At 40.5% G+C, this 12,066-nt stretch overlaps 1 protein-coding gene across 6 annotated transcripts in view; it reads right to left on the reverse strand.

Annotated features, from left to right (window-relative positions):
- The window catches only part of LOC122549029 (potassium/sodium hyperpolarization-activated cyclic nucleotide-gated channel 1-like), a 278,409-nt gene extending 266,804 nt beyond the window's left edge, over nucleotides 1-11,605 (reverse strand). The window contains exon 1 of one of the 6 annotated variants that reach the window (XM_043688170.1): nucleotides 9,892-11,551. In XM_043688170.1, the coding sequence (XP_043544105.1) occupies nucleotides 9,892-10,490 (599 nt within the window). In that variant the 5' untranslated portion in view covers nucleotides 10,491-11,551. Of the gene's footprint in view, nucleotides 1-9,891 lie in introns of all 6 variants that reach the window. The other 5 variants (XM_043688180.1, XM_043688200.1, XM_043688188.1 and 2 more) reach the window with 5 other exon arrangements.
- Nucleotides 11,606-12,066: the final 461 nt, after the last annotated feature.

A 12,066-nucleotide genomic window follows, 5' to 3' on the forward strand; every position in this document is an offset into this window, starting at 1 on the left:
CACTCAAAAAGGTCATTGAACTTTTTCAAGGAGAAAGTGAGGGCTGCAGATGCTGGAGATCAGAGCTGAAAATGTGTTGCTGGAAAAGCGCAGCAGGTCAGGCAGCATCCAAGGAACAGGAGAATCGACGTTTCGGGCATAATTCCTGAAGAAGGGCTTATGCCCGAAACGTCGATTCTCCTGTTCCTTGGATGCTGCCTGACCTGCTGCGCTTTTCCAGCAACACATTTTCAGCATTGAACTTTTTCAGTATTGTATCTAGATCACTGGGGCTGAACTCATGCAATTAACCACCATGGTTATCTAGTCCCTGTGCGTTGTCAGTGAGTTATCTTCAGTGCATCCTTGCCCTCTACAAATACAGTACTTTTCTCCTCCTCCACACCTCCTCAAACATGGACTTCAGTCTAGCATTGTAAAAGATCTCAATCTCTCCAATGTTGTGCTATTAAGGTGAGTTTCTCACATTAGAATCAATTGTTTAAGTGGTACAGGCTAACGTTAACTGATGCTTGCCTTTCACTATTTTGGACATCATGCTAAGGCAGGCATTCACTAACAGTGCAATTAATGCTGGCTACATGTAATTGTGAGGTAACATGAAGTTTGGACACAGTCAGTCTTGGAAGCATTGGTGCCTAAGTTAATCCTACGTCATTCTGCTTGTGTCTGTTTTCAAGACTTATTGAACTTTCACCTATGGGATATTTTTAGATTGCTATGGCCAGGTAGTGGTGTAATGCTAATGACATTGGATTTAAAAATAAGAGACCCATACTAATGCCCTAAGAGCATGGGTTCAAATTTTATTGCAGCTAGTTCATTTAATGAAAATCTGGAACTGAAAGGTAGTCTAGGGAATGATGTCACATGGGCCTACACGTGACTCCAGACCATGGTAATGTAATTCACTTTTAAGGACTCTCTGGAATGACCTAGTGAGCCACTCACTTCAAAGCAATTAGAGATTGGCAAAAAATGTTGCCTTGCCAATGAAACCTGCATCCAAAAAAGACTTAAAAGGTGTGCTACAAATGTTAGATATCTGACTAAATCTGTGAAGAATGAATTAAGCCTCCCTCACAATTTTTTACACACTTTAGAACACCCCACATGTACCAACACAGACACATTTAATTAGTTATTGAAATCATTGTTTTACTAGGGAATATGATAATTATTCACAATCTTAGTCATATTAAAATTTTAATTATAATGGATCATAATAAAATTGTACCCAGCAGCTAATCTGCAAATTATATTTCCCGAACTCTACGTAAATAAGAATGCTATTCAAAGATTGGTCAAATTTTAATAAATTACTTTCATTACTATTGGCAACACCTCATCCAGGTTAAATATGAAAGAGAAAACAGTAGCATGAAGCTATATTTTGAAATCGCCCAGGGCACAGATTCTTGATAAGGTTCACTGTTCAACCTATGAACTAGACACTATAACTTCAAATGTTTCTGAGAAGAATACAAATGAAGACTGACACAATGCAAATTCTAAGCATCCTTTCCTTTTCACATTCAGGCAATGCTTTCTTGTCAATGCCATTATCATTCTTTATTTGCATTTCCTTCCCTGTTGCTTCAATTTGTAGGGGAAGTAAATTTAAACTACAAAACAGGGGACTTGTAAAATCTTGAAATGATAATGCTTCCTTAGGGTAGCATGATGCTGTGTTAACCGACCTGGGATTATGATTGAAGATTATACTGTTATTTCACACCATAGCTGTAGTTAAAGAGAAGTTAAAAATCATTTAAAACTATAATGGCATAACAACAACAATATTTCCAAGAATTATTTCTGAATAACTCTGAACGATGGCATTCTCCATTTCACAATCTACTTAATTAACAAGTGTTACGGTCACTCCACTGTATATAATATTTCTGAGTATCAGGTAGTCACATAGCTATTGAAAGTTTTGTTATAGACAACATTTTGGGATTAAGTAGTAATTTTTGAATTTTCTTTTTTATGCAAAAATTTTAAATGGAACAAAGAAAATTTGTAATTATGACAATAACAGATGCTTTTCAACTTAAGGTTATTTATTTGATTGTTTTAGTTGTTCCCTTAACAAATACAGTCAGGTTTGAACTAAGAACCTTGTACAAATACACTATCAGTCAGCAGTCAGCCTGTAGTCTGGGAATAGTTCTGAATAAATTGATCTCAGCTGGGTCAACGCTTCATTTGGTAAAGTTGGCATTATGTATGTAGAATAGATCAAACCAAGCACCCAATTCTTCACAGAAAAGCCAACTTAAATAATTATTTCTAAAAGTTACTTGCCATTTAACAGACATAAATATAACAATAAATGCTATTCTTCTTCTAGGAGACCTCTGCTCTGAAATGCAGTCATAACCGTGATCTTTATAGTTCACGTTCAACTCCCGTGATAAATTATTAATTATGAGTCTTGGTGTAAGGTCAACTAGAAATGCCTTTTGCCTCATTGTAGTGCTTCAAAGAGATTGGATTTTACTGTACCAAGGTCCTTTGCAGTTGATTTCAAATCATTAACCCTATAGGAGTGACTGTTTGCTGAAGTACAGAGGATAGCAGCTGAAGAGGATATTTTTGTGCAGAAAATCTTTCAACTGCCAGATACATAATCAGCATTCAGCTACAAAGATTAATCATTTCAAAATGTATAAAGTGAAATCAGAAACTGAACTGGACTATTCACATAAATACTGTGGGTACTGGAGTAGGTCAGAGGCTAGGAATCTTGCAATACGTAACTCACCTCCTGACTCCCCAGACTCCATCTACAAGGTACAAGTCATGAGTGTGAAGGAATATTGTCCACTTGCCTTGATGAGTGAAGCTCTTAGCTTAGCTTGACACCATCGAGGACAAAACAGTTTGCTGACTGGTTCCACATCCACAAACATTTAATCACTCCACCACTTTGGTCAGTAGCAGCAATGTGCACCATCTACAAAATTTGCTACATGAATTCATCAAGTGTCCTCAGACAGCAGCTTCCAAGCCCACAAGCACTACCATCTAGAAGAACAAGGGCAGCAGATATATAAGAATACTACCACATGAAAGGTCCCCTCCAAATCATTCATCATCTTGACTTGGAAATGTACCACCATTCCTTCAGACTGCTGGGTCAAATATTGGAACTCCTTCTTTAATGGCATTGAGGGTGGACCAACAGCAAATGGAGTGTAACAGTTCAAGAAGGCCGCTCACCATCACCTTCTTGAGGGCAATTAGGAACGGGCAATAAATGCTGTCCCAGCTAGCAGTGCCCACATCCCTTGAGCGATTTAAACTTAAAAAAAGGCAAATGCGAAATATTGTGCCAGTCATAACTTTCATTCTGTACTTGTAACCGTAAACTCTGGTCAAAACTTCCACTGCATTTAGTGCCCCCAAAAGCAGATAATCTTATTGGCCAGCATGTGAATGAACTATACAGATTAGGATGATTCCATGTTCTGTAAATCATTTTGAAAAACTTGATCTCAGTTGGAATAGCATGTCAGTCAGTACATCCGCGTACATAAGCTCGTGAAGTGTGAGAAATCCAGTTAGATATCGTAATCCTCAACATTATCCAGTGACCCCTGCTAGATGGCATTGCATAAATTTGGGTATGAATGGGATCAATTTTGACTGTAATGCCCTCAAAACCCTCAAGATCTCAACTCACACAACTAGAACTAATTGAATGCACAAGGTCTGCTGGCCTCCATAACTGATCATGAATTGAGGTCTTCAGAAAATGGAAATAGACTTGAGGGCAATGCACTGTGCAACAGTAAAAACTGCCAGGGTGCAAGGAGAGCATGGCATTGGCTATTTTACATGTGGATTTACCAAATAAAGAATTTCAAGTTAAAAAAGTTATCAAAACTTGAATTAAAGCTGTTATAATGTGTTTGTAAGAAAATTTGACTGCTGTCTTATTGAGAACTCATATAATACATGTGACAACTGCAAGTCAGGATGTACTAAGCAACTGCATTGTTATAAAACAAAATACAATCAAGGAGCATTTTTTTTTCTACAGCAAGTGGTAAACAGTAAAGCACAAATGCTAAAAGGTCAAAAGATTCTTCACTAACAAGGGAGTCAAAGGGTATTTGGAATTTTGATTGAGACCTCAGTCAGATCTGTCATGATCTTAATGAATGGTGGAGCAGGCAAAGGGACCCAAATAGCCTACTCCTATTCCTATCTCGTATACTTTTATATATAGTCACAGATAAAGGTTATGATAAACTGTATAAAAAGATAGCCTCATATATAACACAAAAGTCTAGAAAAATATTCCAAGAGCTAACATTAGAAACCCTAGTGTTTGCTGCATAACATCATATTCCTTTTTTATTATTTCCATCAAAGCACTGCTCTCAGTTTATTCACTTCTATCAGCATGGCTTCTCCAGATAGGATTAGTGAACTGAGAACTAACCTGTATTTCTCTGCTTCATCACAAATAATGTTGCAATGAGCTCAAACAACACATAGGTGCATAAATAAATCCAACCTCAAATGGCAATTTGCTTGAATAGCAGAACTAGTGTGGCATGAACTGAAACAACAGAAACAACAATAAACTCAGTACAAATGGTGCAACAATCCTGGTTAGTGCTTAGGAGTAGGAATCTTGCTGTTTCCCCGTCCTCTTTTAACTTGTTGGAAATAATCTCCTGCTAAAACTTAACAAGGAAAACCCTGTCAATGTAAACTGCACAGTACTACACAAAATGTTACAATTTTTCATTGAGCCTTTCGAAATTGAGGGTTCTTTTGCAAAAATTAAAAGAACTGCTGTAAATCAGAAACAAAAACAGAAATTGCTGGAAAAGCTCAGCAAGTCTGGAAGCATCTCTGAAGAGAAGTCAGAGTGAACAGTTCGGGTTCAATGAGGAAGTTCTGAGGAAAGGTCACTGCAATCAAAATGTTAACTCTGATTTCTCTTCACAAATGCTGCCTGACCTGCTGAGCTTTTCCAGCAACTTCTGCTTTTGTTTTGTAATTGAGTTTTAGCTCTTCTTTGTGTTGGTAATTGAGGTTCCTATCAGGTAATGGCTGATAGGATTAAATGAAGTGCAGGCAGAGTTCAATTATTTTGTGTAGGTGGATGCTTAAGTGGAAAATACACACAGCCAGAGATGAGTTTGACTGTATAGTCTATTTTGATGCTGTAAATTCTATGTAGCATTATTTCTGTGATGAATTTGAGCACAATTATGAAATAATAAATGTAAACATCACACTGATGCTGCAATTAATTCAAAAAGGATATGTGACAATGAAGTAAAACAACTCGAAATTAATGAACTTAAATCAGACAACTAGTGTGGCAATGATCTGAAATAGAATCATTTGTCCATTAAGAGCACACTGAAAAACTGATTTTTTTCAAACATTGCACAGAACTGCACAGAAAGATTAATATTTTTAGACTCGTAATGGATACTAAACATCATGCACAGGAAACAAACAGCTCAACAATAGTAGTTTAATGAAAAATAAATATTGACTGGCATAATCTAATCTAAACCGCAGGATATCGAATGATCATGGTTCTGATGTTAGGAGAAGATTTGTAGACTTCACATCCAGTCAGAATTGACCAGAGGGTTGATGAGAAGTTTGGATCAGTGTAATGGAATCGGAGATGAGTAAGCATATTGTTATGATCCAGAATGGTTTTATTACTGAACAAGTCAGATTCCAGACAAAATCTGACTTGATAGATCATATTCTGTTTTATTTTGGTTTTAATGAGATGGTCTTTCACTGAAATATAAGCATGTAATGCTAATCGGAGATGAGTAAGCATATTGTTATGATCCAGAATGGTGTTATTACTGAACAAGTCAGATTTCAGACAAAATCTGACTTGATAGATCATATTCTGTTTTATTTTGGTTTTAATGAGATGGTCTTTCACTGAAATATAAGCATGTAATGCTGCAGGTTCGATTTTAACTATCAAACAGAAATTCATTCAGCAAAAAAAAAGACTACTTTCAACACAAACTTAAAGATTTTTAAATACATGGTAACACATACTTGCATTAATCTCCAAAAACATACTTTACAGCTCAAAAAAGAATCACCTTTACAGCACCCAAAAGCACTCCTTCTACAGCGCACATACCAGAAACATTTTTTTCTCTCTCTAATACCTTGATAGACTTAATTTAACAGTGAATTCAGTCCCTGGTCTGGAAAATCTGATAGCCTTTTCCTCGAGTTGACATGTATCTGAGTTTAAGTGTTCTCAGCTTGAAATAAACTCCTACCAATCACATCTATCTCTAAACTCCTTACTCTAAGGCAATCCCATTTTATCATTTCACCCCTTCTAAGGAGTTCTGTTTTATACATTGATCATCACCCAACCACTTCAGCAGAACTGCCCCGTATTATGAAAGATAAAAACATTTTTTCAAGCTATGGGTAGCTTAAGCTTAAAAGAAAAGCACCCTGACCGTTTAAATTGCAGCTGGTTTATCTTTGGACATAAAATTTCCCAATGGAACTGAAAATCCTTTAGTCCTGAAGCTACCTCCTCCAAGGGTTTTAAACTAAATCACCATGGCTACAGAAATGTCTACAAGTTAACCATAAAACTCTTCAGACTCACAGAAAATTCCACGCGGGTCACAATTTCAAAATTCAAAACTCCACCCATAAAGTAAATTATATTAAAATGTGTTTCATTTTTTAAAAGCCACACATCCGATATTAGAATATGAGTTAATATGATAGAAAAAGCAAGTTTGGGAAAGGAACAGGTCTGACAGGGTGCCTATACATGCAAAACAGTAAGGCAGTTAGGGATGGGAGCCGCGGAATGGGTAAAAGCAAAGGGAGGAATACTCTTAGCAACTCCAACTGAAGTTGGACTGGGATCAAGTTGACCACGTTGTAACTGAAGAATAACAGAGATTAAAAGGATACAAGGTGCAACTGGTCAATGCAATGCAATAAGATCTTTTTTGTTCTCAATTATGATACTTACTTTGGATTTATGAGTTTGTTAATCATGCGGAAAAAGCCACAAAGGAAAAGAGAATAAGATGGAATTGATGACAATTAAGATAAAGAGAATCACGAAGAAGAAAAAATTTAAAAAGAACAAGGGATTTTACAAAAGCCACCTGCAAGACAGAAAAGCTAATGAAGCAGCCTGGGAAGGGAAGAATTTTATACTGTAGCATTTGGTTCCAATGAAAAATCAAATGTAAAGATGCATATTTATACAGCACTTTTACAACCAACAGACATATCGAAGAGCTTTACAGGCAATGGACTAATTTTTAAAGTGTGCAACACAAGAAACAAAACAGCTCATTTGGACTCGGCAAATTCCCACAAAGTAAATGCGATAATGACCAGATGATCTTCTTTTGTGATATTAATTGAGGGGTACATTTTTACCACAACATCAGGAATAACTTTTGTTTTCAGATTAATACTTGGGAAGTTTTACGTTCACTCGAATGCGCAAATGAGCATCACATCCAAAAGATGGCACCTCCAGTCATCAAATGGTACTTCCAACAGTGCAATGCTGAATACTGCATTGGATGATTAACCTGATTTTTGCGCTCAAAGCCTGAAGTATTCAGACGTGCGTGTGCTCCAACTCAACAGCAGCGAACATACAAGACAGGCAACAGGGTAAGTAAGCAGTGCGGACAAGCTATATAAATTATAGCGAACGGCACGCGGTGTATTAATGTATTCTCACCCAATCTCAAAAGTTAGCGAATGTTATCATCTGCTTCAGTTTGGCCTTTATACCTCAATCCTCCAACTGTGACAGTCTTTAAAATGTTGTAATTTATTAAACACTTACTGCAGTCTGAACCTCACTGTGCTACGGGGTGTTTTACTTTGTAGCAAAACAAAAGGGAGCAAAGTCCCAAACTGATGACATTTGACATTTTGGTCGGAAGTATGCGACTGCCTGAAAGACATGAAGCGGTGTCTATCACTTAGTTTTACGGTTAAGGTGGCAGCGCTTCAGGCACTGCAGAGAAACGAAGAATTGCAGACTGGTTTATTAAACACGGTTTAACAGAGGTATCCTTTAGCGTTTTTTTGTTACCATTTAGAAACTGAATTGACATTGAGATACCAGTGGGTATTGCTTGCAATTGTCTGTCTAAAAACAATGCAGAACCAGCTGTACGGTTCCCTGCCACTTTCAAACTGGCATCTCCAGTAACAGGGTGCAATAATATTTCACAGGATGGCATCATTGCAGGTGCAAATTAAGAAAATCCCGAAAGTCTAATTATCTTCTTGTCGAATGTCAGCAAAAATAAGTTAGAACTAATAATGTTGTGCTGTATATAATCGCCGAAGACACCAGGAAGGGTGTTGAGGTTAAATAACTGCAGTAATCCAGCATTGGAGCAGAGTCCCCATGTGCTGTCATGGAGAGGACTGGGCACACACTGGAAATCGGGAGTGCCCCTGGGTTTCTGGCCTCTGCCTACCAGAGGTGTGCCTCAGTGAGTGGACGGGAAGCTGCCCAGACATTGCTGTCCATCTCAGGAAACAGAAAGGTGTTTTCGGGAAAGCAGCCGCACACGGAGCGGAGAGCTCGGCGCAGTCACTGCACAGTCACCACCACAGTACATGGCCTCCTCTCGGACAGGGCAAACTGGCGGAACAACTCTTGGCGCGAGTGCACCCCAAAGATTAAAAACAATATTGCACCAGGTTGTGGGCGAATTTAGGTGAAGGTACAAATCTTGCGCCAGGAGACAGGCCGGCTAAACCCAAACCGGGCTACCACCTCCATCCCGTTACTTTATCTCAACACATTGAGGGACGGTGGGGGGAGGAAGCAGTTACGGTATATACGTTTTCTCAGAGACCGCGGCTCATTTTCTGTCTACTTCCTTGCGGCCAATATTGATGCGTCTAAATTACAACAATAACAGCATTTTTTAAATGTTTTAAATCTGTCGAGGTTGCTAGCTGCCGTGAAAGCCTCCCGCTGCCTGTTTGTTCGTATTGAAGCTCACTCAGCAGCAGCAAACAGAGAAAGAGCTGCTCACAGCCAAACTGCATGCCTGCCATCCCCCTCACTGAGCCGGCCTTCACCGCTAAGACTCCGCCAGGGAAATCTGTCGGAAGTTTGCGATTGTGCTCTTGAGGCGGACGGCGGGATGGAGCCAGTGTTTTCCAGGTATTTTCTGGGCTGGGTTAGGCTGCCTACTTTCTCTCAGCTACCTTGGAGAGTTACACAGTGAGCTGGGGCTGGGAAGCGAACACTTGGAGGGTCATTTCAGTCAACAGATTCAGTAAAAGTCAGCTCAGATCACGGCTAGGCAAAAATGGGGCTCATTGCAGCTACGAGAGAGAGAGATGAGTTTGTGTGACCGTCCCACAGTCCACAGTTTGTGGCTGACTTTCCATTGTTGATTTTGGGGGGGAAAAATGTTACTTTGTGAGAAACGCCGCCGTTCCAAGGACTGATAAACACAAAACACATATCGATCTCATTTTATTCTTTTTTTATTATTATTGATTAAGTCTGATTTGAAAATCTCACACACTTTAGATGCCGTGTTCAGTTCAAAGCAGATCCAACGCACTGCAAGGACAGCGATGGATCATCATGGATTAGTCAATGTGACCCTCAGATCCAAAAGGTGACTTTATCTTACAGGAATGGTGCGACCTCACCGAGCTCAATTCCGGGCAACTTGCTGCTCAGGTTTATCGAAATTGTCAAAAAAAAACCCACGACAGATTAATCTAGAGCGACTACAAAGTTCAGCTTTTTAAGATAGACTAGTTTTTTTTTAATGTTTGCGCAATTTTTTTAAAAAAAAGTATATCTAACCCAGCGAGGCGACACGGGAATCTTACCGAAAATCGCTGTACGGGTGGATAATCCAATAGCCAGCCGTTTTGACCCGCTGCTGCTCCTTCTCCACCCCCTTCTGGCTGCCGAACATCCGCAGGGAGAACTTGTTCACCCCGGGCTGCAGCAGGGCGGTGAAGTGACTCTGCATGGTGCTGTACCGCGGGAAGTCCTCGCCGTCCTGGCCGAGCATCGCGTCGTCTCCCGCTCCTGCCGCTTCCACCTTAAAGCCAACCGAGTTGTGCTCTTTACCGCCCGGCTGCTGCTGCTGCTGCTGCTGCCGACTCCGGCTCGCCTCATCCTCCGCCTCCGCTCTCCCCCTGAGCGGCCCCGCGCTGCCGTCCGCTCTCGGCTCCTTGCTGGGAGTGTCCATGGCGGGAGGTGAGTGCAGGCTGCCTGGCGTTCTGTCGTCTCCGTCCGTCTTGTCACATTTGGTGATGTCCTTGCTCGGCTCGGCTTCCCCGCCGCTGCTGCTGCTGCTGCTGCTGAGAGGCTCTGGGAGTTTGTTGTTGTTGTGGTTGCATCGGGTTTCTGCTGCTCCCCCTCCTGGCAGCACCTTCATCCTGATGCTCTGATTCTTCCCCCTGTCATCTTGCTTCCCCATCCTCCTGTGGGAAGGACTTCTTGCGTGGTCGGGGGGGGGAGGTGGAGGTGTGTGTGTGTGTATGTGTGTCACTCCTACCTCCCTCGCTCTCCTGTACCAGTCCTATGGCTCTGTTCACCCATCAATCCAAAAACAAAGAGACAGACAGAGAGAGAGAAAACAGAAACCGCGTCAACCTGACACTGGGACCGCTCCAACCTCCCAGAACGTGACTCCGCCACTCGCCATGCAGTCAGTGTGACTTTGAGCTGGCACTTTCCCGGTTAAAGGGGACACTCCGTTGCAGTTCCCCCCGCCTAATCCAACACGACCGCTTCGGAATCTTTGGTAACATTTCAATCACTTTAAACCACACGAAATTAAAGTATTTCAGTCTTTTTCTTAAGAAAAACAAGCACTTTGAAAAGGAGTTTAAAACGAACAAGCAAAATAAATGTTGGATCAATGAGGGGACCATTAGGGACAGTTCTGACAAGGAAAAGGCTATCGACCTGTTTCCTTTCATTCTCGCCGTTGAAGCTGCCTGCCTTGTATTTTCTGTTTTGTAGTAATGGCTGTTTGGAGTAGATATATTATGGAGTGAGTTGTTCGACCACTTGAACCTGCTCCACCATGTCTTTTAATCATGGGGCTAATCTGTGCCCGAAGCTAATCATTTCCTTGAATGCTGTAATCCTTTGACAGCCTTACTCAGTAAACACCAGTCATCCATCTCAAATAACTGTCCAGAATAAAACAACATTTGTTAAGAATTTATTATTTAAACCTCAAAGTTTAAGACGGAGCTAAAAGAACAGTAATTCTCCACCAGTTAAGTGTGACAGAGGGTCAAGCGAACTGGAGTGTAGAGATTGACACATCGCCCACAGACGCAAGTGCAAGTTAATGAGACCGCATGAAGCAAACACAATGATGGAGTTAACTTTGGCACATGGAGAAATGGCTATTTCCCCTCAAAACCTGCTGGCCGGTAAATTATTAAAATGCATTTTCTAGCGGAGATTAGGAATAGATCAGAATGCCAGTCGATGAAAACGAGTCTCAGTGTTCCGAAGGGCCTGTCTCCGTGCTGTATGACTCTATGACTCACCTCAACCTTCTCGAGAAAGCAGCCGCTGAGTTGCAAATGCTGACCTAGCCAGCATTACCAACATACTGGGAATGAATCGGACGAGTAATGCCAAACATACGTTTGAATTTTATCGAAGAGGCCAGTGTCTAAAGGACATTAGATAACCAAATTGTCTATTTTTTTCGTAACAATTAATGTTGGTTCAATGGCCACTATTACCAAAACTAGTTTTCAATTCCAGATCGTATCCATTGAACTTAAATTCCAGCTGGGGTGGGATTTGAATCCATGCCCAATAATACAGACATGGGCCTCTCGACTGCTGGTCCAGTGACCACCATTTCTCTACGGTTACGTTTCTGTAATCATCGTTATAATCTGCTCTTCAGTGTCGTCAAAAGCTTTTTATAATATGGCAATTAGAATTGCATACTATACTCCAGGTTTGCTCTAAATCTTCATTACAGGTTTAGCATAACTTCACTACTTTTCAATTCTGTCCTT

The sequence above is a fragment of the Chiloscyllium plagiosum genome, chromosome 1 (assembly GCF_004010195.1).
Source record: "Chiloscyllium plagiosum isolate BGI_BamShark_2017 chromosome 1, ASM401019v2, whole genome shotgun sequence".
NCBI lineage: Eukaryota > Metazoa > Chordata > Chondrichthyes > Orectolobiformes > Hemiscylliidae > Chiloscyllium > Chiloscyllium plagiosum.